General features: G+C 41.5%; 1 protein-coding gene across 1 annotated transcript in view; it reads right to left on the bottom strand.

Annotated features, from left to right (window-relative positions):
* Window positions 1–17,964, bottom strand: part of gfra2b (GDNF family receptor alpha 2b) — a 231,356-nt gene that overhangs the window by 70,808 nt on the left and 142,584 nt on the right. The window contains exon 4 of the mRNA XM_060908882.1: window positions 11,195–11,579. Within this exon, the coding sequence (XP_060764865.1) occupies window positions 11,195–11,579 (385 nt within the window). The remainder of the gene's footprint in view (window positions 1–11,194; window positions 11,580–17,964) is intronic.

Genomic DNA, 17,964 nt, shown 5'->3' with positions numbered 1-17,964 from the left:
GCTTTTTGAACTGCTGCTCATGCTCCATCACAGGGCAGCGTAACACACTCGAAAGGAAAATTTATATCTCTTCCACATATATAAACTCCAAAAGACCCACAGTTGGCAAGAGTCACTGCTATTTATATTGGAAAGAGACTAAACACACAAAATCAATTATTACATCATTACATAAATAGAGGATATTACATGGTTGTGTGAAGATATTAAGTTTATTTTTAAGTGGGGAATATATTCAACATGAGAAGATAAACTTCATATCTTCAAGCCACCATGTAACATTCTTTATATGATATGGACACATCCACAAAAAACAAACAAACAAACAAACAAACACAAATGAACAAACAAACAAAAAAAAAACCCAACAAGTTAAATCAAAATAATTAGAATTTTGAGCCAGTTTGCCATTTTGACAATGCTTGTTTAGTCAGCAGGAAAACACTGGGAGTGACATCATCGGAGTGAAATATCAGGAATTCTTATCCATACAGGACACTTTTTCGATGGAATAAAAACATGTGTTCTATTCCCTTCTAGTGGGTTTCATTCATTTGGTTTGATAGCATGCAATATTGTTAGCATATCACTTATCCTACATGTACTACGTCACGCTACCCAATGGAGAATGAGCGCTGAATATGGTTTACGATATTGCATGGTTGTCAAGACAACATGACGTCACGTGTCGGAGACGTAAAACTCCCATGCTCACGACTAACTGTGACAATTTGTAAACAAACATGGCCGCCAGGTTTGCCTCGTTAAATACGGAAGATTTTTAGAGAATTTTGAAAGAGAAAGACGCGTTGAACACCTGAAAGGAATGTGTATGTATAATAATAATAATGATAATATTGGCTGGCTTGGCGGCAAGTTGGTATAGTGGTTAGCGCTGTTGCCTCACAGCAAGAAGGTCCGGGTTCGAGCCCCGTGGCCGGCGAGGGCCTTTCTGTGTGGAGTTTGCATGTTCTCCCCGTGTCTGCGTGGATTTCTTCCGGGTGCTCCGGTTTCCCCCACAGTAGGGTGACCAGATTTCCCTAGTCTGAAACCGGGACACTTTTGCGCGCGACCATGCTCGTGCACGCACACCTTTTTTTTACGTAAACGTGACAGTCAGAGAGGTGTTCTTATCATTTTGTTGAAGCTCACATTTATCAACATCTCACATGAAATAAAACAAACAGGCATTTTGTTATCTAGTAGCATAGTGGTATACAGATCAGTTAAATTATGGTCAGACAACAGATTTTGTAATGGCTGAGAATAGGCCAGGCTATGTCCATAGGCCAAATTTAAACTGATTTATTTCACCTGTTTGTGAGAACACCAAGAAGAATGCATATGCACATGTAGGCTATATCTCTAAAATTGTATGCACTATAGCATGAACTTAAAAAGTAGATATGTGACCTCAACATAGCCTAGGTCAGAATCAACCTTACTAACCATTCCCCACAACTGAATGAATAAAGCAAGAAGATGTGTACAAAAGTGAACACTTTAAAGGATATGGGACTTGAAACATAAATGCACGCTATATCAGTTTCTTTCCATTAAAAATATGAATTAATTGCATCATCTCATCTCATCTCATTATCTCTAGCCACTTTATCCTGTTCTACAGGGTCGTAGGCAAGCTGGAGCCTATCCCAGCTGACTACGGGCGAAAGGCGGGGTACACCCTGGACAAGTCGCCAGGTCATCACAGGGCTGACACATAGACACAGACAACCATTCACACTCACATTCACACCTACGCTCAATTTAGAGTCACCAGTTAACCTAACCTGCATGTCTTTGGACTGTAGGGGAAACCGGAGCACCCGGAGGAAACCCACACGGACACGGGGAGAACATGCAAACTCCACACAGAAAGGCCCTCGCCAGCCCCGGGGCTCGAACCCAGGACCTTCTTGCTGTGAGGCGACAGCACTAACCACTACACCACCGTGCTGTCCTTAATTGCATCAACAAATACAAAATCATCTATTAAATTCAGCAAAATCGTTATATTCGTGATGATTATATGGCATTTCTGCTCGAGCTCCGATATGCATATTTTACAACCGGAAGAGCCGCTGTCACGTGATCATACGTCACAAAAACTTTCGGGCACAGCACAAGCGGGTAGATGAATGGAGAAGTGAATGACAAGAAAATTGTTTTTATAGTCTTTAACGTACATTGGACATCATGGTGTATTGTACTGCTTATGGTTGCAATAATTCCAATGGGAAATGCCCTGGAGTAAGTTTTTTTGCATTCCCCAAGGACCCAAAGCTGAGGAAAGTGTGGGCTCACTACTGCCGTAGAAAAAACTTTGCACCTACTGTTACCCACAAACTGTGTTCGGACCATTTCACTGAGGATTCTTTCAACATTAATACTCAGGTACTGAGCGATATTAATTGCCAAGCCAAATTTAAGAGGCTACTTAAAGATGGAGCCGTTCCCAACGTCCCAATTCAGGAACAAGACGGCGGAGTGAAACCCGAAGTGCTACGGCCACCACGAGGTGCATTCGCTAAGCGACTGAAAGCCGAGGTAAGGATTAGTATTATAATTTTGGGTGAATCAATTATTGATTATCATAATTCTGACTCATTTACTCTTATATCTGTCCTTCTTTGTTTACGTACCGAATCGAAGAGTTGTAATGAAGTTGTAGAAGAGGGGTTTTTTTTTAACTTTTATTTCATTTTATTATTTTATATTTTATTTCTACTATTGTTTAATTCTTATTACAAATGGCGTAGTGTTGTTGGCTGTGTGATGGCGTTTCGCCATTTTGAATGTTTTCATCTCGGACTCTGGAAGCATTGTATCTCAATCAATCTCGAAAAATATCAGCAAAAAAAAACTAGCTTGCAACGGACTTTAGCTAGATCTATGATGAACTTTCAATGTATGATACAAAAATAATACTTCTTTCAACAGATCATTAGCCTTTGAGCAGAATTGTTTTTAACTTACCAGGAAGTGTTATCGAGCCGACCGCTTTCAGTTTCATGGGGATTGAATGAACGCTCACTCTCAGAATCATCTGACCCGTCAGAGTAAAGACAAGATCCATGTTCATGTGAATTTCCAGCTATCGGTTCGAATTGATAGGGTCTAACTTCACATCTCTGTGAAACATCGGGAATGTCACTGTCGATGGTGTCCATTTCGGTAACCTGTTTACATTAGATTCCCAAGCGCTGGCTCCTTGGAAAGTTTTTGTGATGTCACGGGTCACGTGACCACCTAGCTAATTAATGAATCATTGTTTTACGCTGATGTATAAAAAAGTTGAATAATGTGATGATTTTCACATTTTTGACGCCCTGCAGTGATTTAGATGGCATTTCTTATGTCCTTTATACATAATTATACCCAGAAAAAAATCCATGTCCTATATCCTTTAATGGAAGGTGCAACAAGCTGTTCAACACAGCAATATGGCCAAACTGTCAGAATGGTATGTTAAACAGAAACAAAAAAGAGACAAGTGATTTGAGAATATATACTACGGAACCTGAGAGAGGCCCTTCATATAATCCTTTTTTTTTTTTATTCACCTTGTTATCCCGAGATAACGACATAATCATGGATTAAAGTTTTCCATTGTGTGACGGATTTCCGTCAACTGAACTCTCCCAAGGCCAAATGTGAGGTCGGTGCTGATCCGAGGAGAATTAAAATGACGGGTGGTTGGGTAGAGATTGGGTTATAACACTGATGTGTTGCAACACCATGAACTATCAGCAGGGTTTATTTAACTTTTTTGTTTTTGAGCCATGCTTTGTGTCGTTCATTTCCTATGTTTGATCATGTTTAAACGTTCGCTGTCTACGGTGCGGCATTAAAAAAACATGCGCTGTCAAAATTGGCAAAATACATTCCCATGTGCTTGGCGTGCTTGTGTCTGACCATTTCTGTTTTGTATTAAATTAAATCTTGCCAAAATGACTTAGTTCAAACTTGGACATATAGAAATAGAGCATGTTAAAAAAAAAAAAAAACGAAAAAATAAACCCCGGAAAGCCCGCTCCTCTGCTTCAGCCAGACTTGAAGACCCGACGGTGCAATGCTTGCAGACTGTCAGAAGTAATTAGACCTAAATTTATAGCTAACAAATCAGCAGACGCCCCAACAATTATTATTTTCGTTAGGCCAATGTGTAAGGTATGTTAGAACCGTGCCTTATAGCCTACGTTATATCACAATTTAAAGGATGTTTGAGGAGTTGGAGGCTGCGAGCGCAATGATGTTCCGACATGCGCTAAACTTTATTCCCTGAAAATCATACACCAGCGTTCAATGCCCCAAACAGTCAAAATGTCTAGAAGACTACGGTTAAATAATAATCATAGCCTACTAAGTTAAATTACGTCAAAACATCTGTTTCTGGCCTATGAAATGATGGAGGAAAATGAGAACGAACGCAAAGTAGATAGCAGCCAACTTCACGCGATCTTTTAGGTAACTTCACACTCGTGTTGGCCACAATATTTCTCTTAATAAAATCTTGAATTGTTTTTGAAGTTGTATTCAACACAAAGTAAGGTCAAACCCCAATTTTAATTTAATCGAAGATCCAAACTTTTTTCTATATTGACGTCGAGCATAGAGGAGCATGTCATTCTGCTTTCGGTTTCAGCAGCATGGATGCGCTTTACATGAAAGAAGGCACTGATGTGTCTGCCATCGATAAAGGTATAAAAAAAACAAGTGGAGGTGGGCTTGGCTGTACGAAATAGGTGAAAACGGAAAGCCATTTAGTTCATGGTACAAAAAACTAAACATTCCAGGCACTTGCATTTGTGTAGTTTGCCACAAAAAAATAATATACGGAAGCAATGGAAAGAGAGTGCAATAAATTGAATATATTAATCCATTAATTAATTGATAATAAAGTTATCAGGTCTAAGTTAACCATTCTCAGAATTTCATCGAAATCCACCCATAACCCCCCCCCCCCCCCCCCCCCCCGTAAATTTTCAGTCAAATAATTTTTTTTTGCTTTAATCCATGCATAATTAATTCAGGATCTCGAGAAAACAACACAACTAATTCGAGATCTCGAGAAAACAAAACCGTTATACCGAGATCTCGAGAAAACAAAACAATTATTTCATGATCTTGAGTAAACAGCTGAGAAATGGTTCATTCAGGTGCGCCAAGAGACTTGGGATATGCTGACTTTGGGGCTATTTCTCATTCTGTATAGACGCAACTTTGGTCATTAGAATGTCTGGAATAATCGATCACCTAATAAGGCAATATTTTGATCAGGGGTTGACACAGGGAGAGATTGCATTAAGCCTTTTAATAAGGGATAATTTCAAAATTAGTCCACGGCACCTCCGCAGAAGACTGGCCCGGCTTCGTCTCTACCAACGGAGATACAGTGATCCAGCTGAGATCATGAAATAATTGCTTTGTTTTCTCGAAATCTCGGAATAACGGTTTTGTTTTCTCGAGATCTCGAATTAGTTGTGTTGTTTTCTCGAGATCCTGAATCAATTATGTCGTTATCTCGGGATAACAAGGTGAATAAAAAAAGATTATATGAAGGGCCTCTCGCGGCTTCCCTAAATACACACTCAAACAAAACAGCAGTAAAGGAGGAGAGGGGCGACAGCCCGAGGAAAGCCCCCACAGGAGCGCATAGCATTTGCAACATAGGCTACCCAACTCAGTACAAGAACAAAACACTTACAGTGTGTGCAGTAGGCTTCGTGCGCATTGTTCTGCACCTCTCGGAGGAAGGGGAAGGTGCCCTGTAAATCTTTGGAAAAGGTACATTTTCTTTTCGGCATAATTGCTGTGGCATTACTGCTGCTAGCTGCTAGACAAAGAACATTCGCGCCAGTTAATGTTTATTTTATTGTAGCATGGCAACACGTTCTGTTGTCTGGAATAATGTGGCTAAATAAACACCCATGCCATAGGGCCAGGGGGCAGTAACCAGGAAAGTTTGCGATTCCTGTCAATTCATCAAAATAGTAAATGCAGATATTTCTCCGCTAATGATTCCCACGCTGCTCAGTCGCAAACGTCGCGAGTGGCGAAAACCGGGACATATCCGTGTCCCGACAGACTTTTGTCAGGACTCGGGACACACAACCCCAAATCGGGACTGTCCCGGTAAAACCGGGACGTCTGGTCACCCTACCCCACAGTCCAAAGACATGCAGGTTAGGTTAACTGGTGACTCTAAATTGACCGTAGGTGTGAATGGTTGTCTGTGTCTATGTGTCAGCCCTGTGATGACCTGGCAACTTGTCCAGGGTGTACCCCGCCTTTCACCCGTAGTGAGCTGGGATAGGCTCCAGCTTGCCTGCGACCCTGTAAAACAGGATAAAGCAGCTAGAGATAATGAGATGAGATGAGATTAGCTGGCTTTTTTCAAGGTATATCAGATATATTCCATTCAGCTAGCATGATATCGAACATATTGAGCTGAATGGAATATATCTGATATACCACGAAAAAACACCAGCCGATATTATTTAAATATGTCACTCAGATCCGTGATGTATTTCGTATGAAAAATGTGAGTTTTTCAACACAAGTAGATAAACTTCATATCTTCAAGCCAACATGTGATTTTCTTTTTATTTTGTCGACACATTCACAAACAAAACGTACCCAAATTTATCAAAACAATTCATCGATTTACTCACGACTGACATATAGAGATTTATGTCACAGTTTTGGTTCTCTGTGTCCCGGATGGAGCTCGTGTGAAAAATACGAGTGGTGTATTTCCCAGTAAAACACTCGTGTCCATACGGTATGATATATAACTTCTTTATAATATTGTGTATCACATAGTGTTTATTTTTTCTTTTTTAGCTTGCATATGGAATCAATTTTGTGCCAAAATGTTCATACAATACTTTTGAAATATCAAACAAAAACAACAAATCAAAATACAAAAAAAGAAAAAAAAGTCAATTTTTTTAGACTGGCAAACAAATTATTCGTGTAATCGTGCAAAATATCAGTCTATTACTCTTCAGAAACCTTTTATTTTTGTTCCGCGTCTTTCTCAGTTTTGTTTGACGTAATTTATTTTGGTTGCGATTCCAGCTTTCTCGTTTGCACTCCCTGGCTTTTTGCTTGCAGTTTTGGCACAAACTTCACATGTGGGCGGGCTGTCCAGGAATGCATTCCCATTGGGTAACTTGTGTTTGACTGACAGCTACGCTCAGCCATTCCCTACTCGGATTCTGGCGGACTGTTTGACGAGTGACCGATCCATTGACGGTAAACAAGGATCGAGTGGACTTCAGTGGCGACTATGATATTGAATTTACACTTTGTTGAATTAATTCAATATCATAGTCGCCACTGAAGTCCACTCCATCCTTGTTCACCGTCAATGGATCGGTCACTCGTCAAACAGTCCGCCAGAATCCGAGTAGGGAATGGCTGAGCGTAGCTGTCAGTCAAACACAAGTTACCCAATGGGAATGCGTTCCTGGACAGCCCGCCCACACGTGAAGTTTGTGCCAAAACTGCAAGCAAAAAGCCAGGGAGTGCAAACGAGAAAGCTGGAATCGCAACCAAAATAAATTACGTCAAACAAAACTGAGAAAGACGCGGAACAAAAATAAAAGGTTTCTGAAGAGTAATAGACTGATATTTTGCACGATTACATGAATAATTTGTTTGCCAGTCTAAAAAAATTGACTTTTTTTCTTTTTTTTGTTGTATTTTGATTTGTTGTTTTTGTTTGATATTTCAAAAGTATTGTATGAACATTTTGGCACAAAATTGATTCCATACTTGCATCCAAAAAAAAAAAATCTCCCCCAAAATCATTGCTATGATGGAGTTCATAAGAATGTGCTCGCGGTTGTTTTGGTTTGCATTCGAGTATGACTGCTGCGTTCTCACCTGCCTAAAGAACCGCAACGACGGGAAAAACACACCAGGATTCCATTTAAACAGGCTAAAGACTCAACGCTGCTAGACTCAGTTACATAATTTGTAATTGTCATAACCTTGTTTACTGAATTTTGTTTCCTTGTTCCCTGGTTTTCTAACTGCCGAGTTACCGAGTGTCATTTTATTCCCTGAACTTCACTCTTTATTGTCTAGATGGATAACTTCACTGATTTTGTAACTTATTGATGATGCAGTTTTCTCGTTGTCTAATGAAATTGGTTCCAAGCTTCCTTGTTCCCTACTTCCCTGGTTACTTAACATTTTATTCCGCCTGTTTACTTGCATTGTTGCATTGTTTAATAGATCATGAGTACTTGTTAGTTTCTCCAAGCTGTATGTTCGTCCGGTTTATGGCCACCGTCTACTCGTTTTGGATTTGCCCTTTACAGTTGGTTTCCAATGGACTTAATTATTTTTGAAAAATTAACAGTAAATCCACAGAGTGTGCTAACAGATCCTTATAATTTACCCACAAACGTATTTATTTATTATTTATTCTGCACGCTGTGCTCTCTCTCTATCTCTACGGTATCTCTCTCTGTGTGTGTGTGCGTGTGTGTGAGACATATTGGCTGTCCTCCAGTTTAAAGGTGATTCTGTAGACTGAGAACTGGGGTTTAACTTTCCAGTGACCTTTGCTTATAAATCCCACACTATAAGGACAAACTGTCTCGCCTCTCTCTCTCTCTCTCTCTCTCTCTCTCTCTCTCTCTGGGTAACATTACAGAATCAGCAATACAGAAACATGTAAATACAAACCTTTTGCTAATTCCAAACAGTGCCCAGTCAGGAGTTTGATCTCATGGTGACCTCATAGCGAGCTCAACCGTGATGTGAAATCTATGACATCACTTTCAAATCACATCACATTCTCATCATGATCTCAACTTATCTCACACTGTGACATAATTTTGATATAACATGATTGAGGGGCGGCGGCACGGTGGTGTAGTGGTTAGCGCTGTTGCCTCACAGCAAGAAGGTCCTGGGTTCGAGCCCCGGGGCCGGCGAGGGCCTTTCTGTGCGGAGTTTGCATGTTCTCCCCGTGTCCGCGTGGGTTTCCTCCGGGTGCTCCGGTTTCCCCCACAGTCCAAAGACATGCAGGTTAGGTTAACTGGTGACTCTAAATTGACCGTAGGTGTGAATGTGAGTGTGAATGGTTGTCTGTGTCTATGTGTCAGCCCTGTGATGACCTGGCGACTTGTCCAGGGTGTACCCCGCCTTTCGCTCGTAGTCAGCTGGGATAGGCTCCAGCTTGCCTGCGACCCTGTAGAAGGATAAAGCGGCTAGAGATAATGAGATGAGATGAGATGATTGAATGGGTTAGGGTTAGGGATATGTCAACTATATTTAATATGGGCTAGGGTTTGTTCTGTATATAATCATTCATTCATTTTCTATACCACTTATCCGTTATAGGTCATAGGGGAGTTAGACCCAATCCCAACTGACTATGGTTGACAGGCAGGGTACATCCTGGACAGGTCACCAGTCTAGCACAGGGTTCGAACCCAGAATCTGCTTGCTTTGATGTGGCAGTGCTAACCACTACACAGCGAGAGATCACGAAGACTTTACCATGATATCATTCGTACAATATCAGAATATCATGGTGGCATAATCTTACAAACTGCTTAAGGCTTTCTTCATTTGATCTGAACAGCCCAACATCATTTGCATAGACAAACTTGTCCCTCTCACCAGGGTTTGTAACTCCCTCATGTTTATGGATGGTTTTGATGACTTGATCCATTAATACGATGAAAAGAAGTGGTGAGATTACGGATCCTTCTCTTACTCTGGTGGTCACATCAAACCGCAATTCTCTCGACCTACATTTCGCACACTTGGTCTGTTGGAGACATAAAGGGCTTTAAATTTATCAGGGATTCCATACTTGGCTTGGCTAAGTGCCATCCACACTTGCTCACATAGTACCCTGTCAAATACCTTTTCCAAGTCTAGAAAGGAAAGATATCTTGGGTGGTTGAATTCTCATGATTTTTTAAAGCATGCTGCAACCTACAAACCCGCCCAAGGGTCACATCCTCCAGTTGGGTCAATTCAGAGTCAAATTTCTCAGTGTTCTCAGAGAAGCAGAATGAGAGCACCTTGTTTGGACACTCTTGAAGTGAGAGTGTGATTGATCTGTTCTAACCTCCATCCCTTATCCATAACCGCTTATCCTGTACAGGGTCGCAGGCAAGCTGGAGCCAGCCTATCCCAGCTGACTACGGGCGAAAGGCGGGGTACACCCTGGACAAGTCGCCAGGTCATCGCAGGGCTGACACATAGACACAGACAACCATTCACACTCACATTCACACCTACGCTCAATTTAGAGCCACCAATTAGCCTAACCTGCATGTCTTTGGACTGTAGGGGAAACCGGAGCACCCGAAGGAAACCCATGCAGACACGGGGAGAACATGCAAACTCCACATAGAAAGGCCCTCGCCGGCTGCAGGGCTCAAACCCAGGACCTTCTTGGTGTGAGGCAACAGGCCTAACCACTACACCACTGTGCCGCCCTCTGTTCTGATCTGCACAAATCAAACAGATTAAACACTCCAGGAATGTTTCCTCCTGTGTGGTGTGCTGATCAGACCTTCTTCTTTAGTTTTCTGCCTGATGGCAGGTCCGAGTTTCTAGGGAAAAATTACAGTAGTGGTTTCCTGTTGGCTGATCAAACTGGCATTCTTCTTCTTTTTTTAAACACTGTAAAAGGTTAAAATGATATCTGGTATTTGGAAGCTACTAGTAGTCGATGTTGAAGAATCACTGCAAACTCTGAAACGAATCGTTTGGTTGAAACAAAGTCGATTGATTTTCTTATTAGCTCACCGGATGCAGCTAATTAACATTCTCCACTCAATTTAACAGCTATTCTGAGTGTTGCTAATCGCCTGTGAGAATTAAACGGGTTTGTACAATATCAATCATCGATTTCTGCCAACAGCAATGCTATGAGATCTATACAGGATGATAAGCTACACTGCTTAAAGAATTAACTGTTTAACAGACTATTTGGTACTTCATTTCATTGAGGGGAAAAAAACAACAACTTTCAACACGCATGTTGTTACATTGGCTTATATCAAATGCTTATAAACTGTAAATGTGGTTTGAAGAAGTAGAGAACACTGCTTTGTAGATGTCTAGATTACACCTGCTTCATACTAGTTTGTTTTTTATACTCCTAGCCCCTTCTATCATGATCCTTGGGCTTTACGTGTCTACAAGTCCATACCTGCAGAGTGCATCTGATCGACAGATCCTCCGGAGTTCAAGGCAGTTTGGCTTTGCCTTCTCCTCAAAAGAGCAGGTGGGTACGATGGTCTGACGTCGTCGCTCAGCACAGGCTTTGTCCCTGCACGAGCAGAAAAGCAGTGGGTAGCTGAGATCATTCTGCACACGCTCAAAGAACTGGCGCAGTGCCCGGTGGCAGCGTTTACGGCTGCACGGTTCGGGCGAGAGCGCGATGGGCGCAGAGCGGCTACATGCGGTGACGTAGGCCGAGCGCTGACGCTTACACACCGCATTCAGGTTACATGCCTTTGCAGCATCCAGACACGGATTACAGGAATTCACGGACTCGGGACACACAGTGCCCTTAGAAGAGGCTGAGTCCATGGCTGCAGAGAGAGAGAGACAAAGAAAGAAAAAGGGAGAGAGAAACTATTAAAATGATATATTTGTTTCTGCATTATGAGTAGAACTGTATTGTAATGAGGTCATGCTGACATTCAATAATGTTGTAAATGTAAGATATAAATTCATTATTTCTCACATAAAACACATGCACTGCTAACTCGGTAGCAAGAAGGAAATAATAAATAAACCCATTCTTTTTCATCCAAATGGTTAACCATATATCCATTCAATAATGCTATACATTTTCATTCATGTCATGGATTGGTTCCAAGCTTATCCTGTAAAGACCGGGTGCATGATGGGATGCCAATCACACCACATACAATTTTGCAGTGACGTGCCAGTTCACCTACCGGCATGTTTGTGATGTAGGACAACTGGACAACCAGGAAGAAACCCTTACATACAGTAAACCAAGCTTAGGCTCGGATCCTGGACCTTCTAGCTGTGAGGAACCGAAACTACCTACAGCATCTTCCTTAACCCAACTGCTCAACCTACTATCAAGATCAAAGGCTTCTTACTGGTGTAGTGAAATGAATTATTGTTTGGAAATCTTCTCTAAATCAGAAAAAATAATTCATTTATCTTTATCCTGGTCATGGGGTAAAACCTATGGGGGAAAGAAGCCATGATGTAATGGTTAAGAAGCAGCTTTGGGACCGATAGGCCACCAGTTCGATTCCTTGGACCAGCAAGAATGGTTGAAGTGCCCTTGAGCAAGGCACTTAACCCCCAAATGCTCCCCAGGCTGCTCTGGGTATGTTGTACGTTGCTCTGGATAAGAGCGTCTGCTAAATGCCATTAATGTAATGTAATGTAATGGTCAGTGCCATAATGGAACATTGGGTGTGAGGTGGGATTACAAATTGAATGGTACACCAGGAATGCTTAGAGAGTGATAACACTGAAAGCATCAAACAGACAGTAACCCAAGCCTTGGATTGAACCAAGGGTTGTGGAGTTGTGAGGTGGCAATGCCACCCACTGTGCCACCCTGATCAGAAACATATTACCCATAATTGACCATTCATGAATACAGAAGCTCTGGCTCATGAGCATAATGTATATAATTTACATTTCAGTCAGTTGGCGAGACTTTCTGAATAACTTTTATAGTCCATGCTCAAAAGAGCAACGGGTAGCAAGTTCTTTATATCAGTGGAGGTAGGAATATCAATACCACCCCCTTTGGCAGCTGACACAATTAGACTTGTCAGCTCTAATTCCAGGTTAATTTTATAAAACTGAACTGGAAGCCCATCAATACGTCCATTATTGGTCTACTAATTTTTTTAAAAGTTCTTGCAGAACTTTTAAACATCTAACAGAATTTTATCTTCTGGAGGCAACCTGACAAACGTACATTAGACAAGATCTGCTAACCAGCTACAACCCCGATTCCAAAAAAGTTGGGACAAAGTACAAATTGTAAATAAAAACGGAATGCAATAATTTACAAATCTCAAAAACTGATATTGTATTCACAATAGAACATAGACAACATATCAAATGTCGAAAGTGAGACATTTTGAAATTTCATGCCAAATATTGGCTCATTTGAAATTTCATGACAGCAACGCATCTCAAAAAAGTTGGGACGGGGCAATAAGAGGCTGGAAAAGTTAAAGGTACAAAAAAGGAACAGCTGGAGGACCAAATTGCAACTCATTAGGTCAATTGGCAATAGGTCATTAACATGACTGGGTATAAAAAGAGCATCTTGGAGTGGCAGCGGCTCTCAGAAGTAAAGATGGGAAGAGGATCACCAATCCCCCTAATTCTGCGCCGACAAATAGTGGAGCAATATCAGAAAGGAGTTCAACAGTGCAGTTCAAAACTGCAAAGAGTTTGAACAGATCATCTACAGTAGGGTGCATCAGTTGCCCCCTAAAAATGAAAAGTTCCTCCGATCATGATGCATTTTTGTTTTTATGTTCCTTTTGTTAAGAAAACACACTGGGTGAAATATTTTGACACAATTCAAAAGTTTAATGGTGGCACCAGGAGCTCAAAGTTATGGAAAAAGCTGCTATTTTATGACTTTTATGACAAAATTTCAATCACTTTTCATGAAGCATTATGGCACCTTATAGAGTATACCAAATATCTTAGATACACATTTTTAGTACAGTGGTACTTGAAAGTTTGTGAACCCTTTAGAATTTTCTATATTTCTGCATAAATATGACCTAAAACATCATCAGATTTTCATACAAGTCTTAAAAGTAGATAAAGCGGACCCAGTTAAACAAATGAGACAAAAATATTATACTTGGTCATTTATTTATTGAGGAAAATGATCCAATATTACATATCTGTGAGTGGCAAAAGTATGTGAACCTTGGCTTTCCGTATCTGGTGTGACCCCCTTGTGCAGCAATAACTGCAACTAAACATTTCTGGTAACTGTTGATCAGTCCTGCACACCGGCTTGGAGGAATTTTAGCCCATTCCTCCGTACAGAACAGCTTCAACTCTGGGATGTTGGTGGGTTTTCTCACATGAACTGCTCGCTTCAGGTCCTTCCGCAACATTTTGATTGAATTAAGGTCAGGACTTTGACTTGGCCATTCCAAAACATTAATTTTATTCTTCTTTAACCATTCTTTGGTAGAATGACTTGTGTGCTTAGGGTCGTTGTCTTGCTGCATGACCCAACTTCTCTTGAGATTCAGTTCATGGACAGATGTCCTGACATTTTCTTTTAGAATTCGCTGGTATAATTCAGAATTCATTGTTCCATCAATGATGACAAGCCGTCCTGGCCCAGATGCAGCAAAACAGGCCCAAACCATGATACTACTACCACCATGTTTCACAGATGGGATAGGGTTCTTATGCTGGAATGCAGTGTTTTCCTTTCTCCAAACATAACGCTTCCCATTTGAAGCAAAAAGTTCTATTTTGGTCTCATCCGTCCACAAAACATTTTTCCAATAGCCTCCTGGATTGTCCACATGATGCTTAGCAAACTGCAGACGAGCAGCAGCGTTCTTTTTGGAGAGCAGTGACTTTCTCCTTGCAACACTGCCATATGCACACCATTGTTGTTCAGTGTTCTCCTGATAGTGGACTCATAAACATTAACATTAGCCAATTTGAGCAAGGCCTTCAGTTGCTTAGAAGTTACCTTGGGGTCCTTTATGTCCTTTCTGACTATTATATGCCTTGCTCTTGGAGTGATCTTTGTTGGTTGACCACTCCTGGGGAGGGTAACAATGGTCTTGAATTTCCTCCATTTGTACACAATCTGTCTGACTGTGGATTGGTGAAGTCCAAACTCTTTAGAGATGGTTTTGTAACCTTTTCCAGCCTGATGAGCATCAACAATGCTTTTTCTGAGGTCTTCAGAAATCTCCTTTGTTCGTGCCATGACACACTTCCACAAACATGTGTTGTGAAGATCAGACTTTGATCGATCCCTGTTCTTTAAATAAAACAGGGTGCCCACTCACACCTGATTGTCATCCCATTGATTGAAAACACCTGACTCAAATTTCACCTTCAAATTAACTGCTAATCCTAGAGGTTCACATACTTTCGCCACTCACAGATATGTAATATTGGATCATTTTCCTCAATAAATAAATAACCAAGTATAATATTTTTGTCTCATTTGTTTAACTGGGTTCTCTTTATCTACTTTTAGGACTCGTGTGAAAATCTGATGTTTTAGGTCCTATTTATGCAGAAATATAGAAAATTCTAAAGGGTTCACAAACTTTCAAGCACCACTGTACATATTCTAAATATATTATCAAGCACAGTTTGAGTTTTAGCTGTTCATTGAATCATTTTTCAACTACTTTTAAACAATACAAATGTATTATGAATCACATTAACGCTTCTCAATCCCTTGCAAAGGTTCTTAACATGATCTCTGGGTCACAAGAAATCAATAAATGGAGTCCAACATTGTGATTCAAACCTTACGCGAAAACATAAAATAAGTGGGGTTTTTTTGGAAAAAAATGAACCTCATGGTGCCACCATTAGACTTTTGAATATGGTCAAAAAACTTTACAGGATGTCTTTATTGGTGAAAAGGAACACCCAAACAAAAATGCATCAGATTTTATGAAAGTGAGGGCAACTGATGCACCCTAATCTACAGTGCAGAATATCATCAAAAGATTCAGAGAATCTGGAAGAATCTCTGTGCGTAAGGGTCAAGGCCGGAAAACCATACTGGGTGCCCGTGATCTTCAGGCCCTTAGACGGCACTGCATCACATACAGGCATGCTTCTGTATTGGAAATCACAAAATGGGCTCAGGAATATTTCCAGAGAACATTATCTGTGAACACAATTCACCGTGCCATCCGCCATTGCCAGCTAAAACTCTATAGTTCAAAGAAGAAGCCGTATCTAAACATGATCCAGAAGCGCAGACGTCTTCTCTGGGCCAAGGCTCATTTAAAATGGACTGTGGCAAAGTGGAAAACTGTTCTGTGGTCAGACGAATCAAAATTTGAAGTTCTTTATGGAAATCAGGGACGCCGTGTCATTTGGACTAAAGAGGAGAAGGACGACCCAAGTTGTTATCAGCGCTCAGTTCAGAAGCCTGCATCTCTGATGGTATGGGGTTGCATTAGTGCGTGTGGCATGGACAGCTTACACATCTGGAAAGACACCATCAATGCTGAAAGGTATATCCAGGTTCTAGAGCAACATATGCTCCCATCCAGACGACGTCTCTTTCAGGGAAGACCTTGCATTTTCCAACATCTCATCTCATCTCATTATCTCTAGCCGCTTTATCCTTCTACAGGGTCGCAGGCAAGCTGGAGCCTATCCCAGCTGACTACGGGCGAAAGGCGGGGTACACCCTGGACAAGTCGCCAGGTCATCACAGGGCTGACACATAGACACAGACAACCATTCACACTCACATTCACACCTACGGTCAATTTTAGAGTCACCAGTTAACCTAACCTGCATGTCTTTGGACTGTGGGGGAAACCGGAGCACCCGGAGGAAACCCACGCGGACACGGGGAGAACATGCAAACTCCACACAGAAAGGCCCTCGCCAGCCACGGGGCTCGAACCCGGACCTTCTTGCTGTGAGGCGACAGCGCTAACCACTACACCACCGTGCCGCCCCATTTTCCAACATGACAATGCCAAACCACATACTGCATCAATTACAGCATCATGGCTGCGTAGAAGAAGGGTCCGAGTACTGAACTGGCCAGTCTGCAGTCCAGATCTTTCACCCATAGAAAACATTTGGTGCATCATAAAACGGAAGATACGACAAAAAAGACCTAAGACAGTTGAGCAACTAGAATCCTACATTAGACAAGAATGGGTTAACATTCCTATCCCTAAACTTGAGCAACTTGTCTCCTCAGTCCCCAGGCGTTTACAGACTGTTGTAAAGAGAAAAGGGGATGTCTCACAGTGGGAAACATGGCCTTGTCCCAACTTTTTTGAGATGTGCTGTTGTCATGAAATTTAAAATCGCCTAATTTTTCTCTTTAAATGATACATTTTCTCAGTTTAAACATTTGATATGTCATCTATGTTCTATTCTGAATAAAATATGGAATTTTGAAACTTCCACATCATTGCATTCCGTTTTTATTTACAATTTGTACTTTGTCCCAACTTTTTGGGAATCGGGGTTGTATATAACACAACATAACCATGGCAATCTGTTCTTTAAGTATAAAATAATTTAGTTAGTTGGAATTCAAAGTTTGGCATGGTGCCACAGTGTGTAGCAAAACTAGCAACATCGTGGGTTTCTGTCTGTGCAAAGTTTTGCATGTTTTGCATAATACAGGGCGGCACGGTGGTGTAGTGGTTAGCACGGTCGCCTCACAGCAAGAAGGTTCTGGGTTCGAACCCAGCGGCCGGCGAGGGCCTTTCTGTGTGGAGTTTGCATGTTCTCCCTGTGTCTGTGTGGGTTTCCTCCGGGTGCTCCGGTTTCCCCCACAGTCCAAAGACATGCAGGTTAGGTTGATATGGGACGGCCTTGGGCTGAGGTGCCCATGAGCGAGGCGCCTAACTCCCAACTGCTCCCCGGGCGCTGTTAGCATGGCTGCCCACTGCTCTGGGTATGTGTGTGTGCTCATTGCTCATGTGTGTGTGCATGTGTGTATTCACTGCTTCCGATGGGTTAAATGCAGAGAGGAAATTTCGCAAGTGTGTGATGAATAAAGTTGTTCTTTCTTTCTTTCTTTCTTTCTTAAGAGCCAGACTTCCAGCATTTATATTTCACAAGTTAGTGCTGAGAAATGAGTTATTAGTGCTTAATTATACGGTGTGTGGGAAGAATGTGCCTGAAGCCTTGCAGTGAATCTTTCGTGTACGTCGCCTCAGAGTTAAACCCATCACATGTTCTGACCTTTTCAGT

Source organism: Neoarius graeffei, chromosome 25 (genome assembly GCF_027579695.1).
Source record: "Neoarius graeffei isolate fNeoGra1 chromosome 25, fNeoGra1.pri, whole genome shotgun sequence".
Lineage (NCBI taxonomy): Eukaryota > Metazoa > Chordata > Actinopteri > Siluriformes > Ariidae > Neoarius > Neoarius graeffei.
Note: the sequence above shows the minus strand (reverse complement) of the source record. Positions and strands in the feature narration are given on the sequence as shown.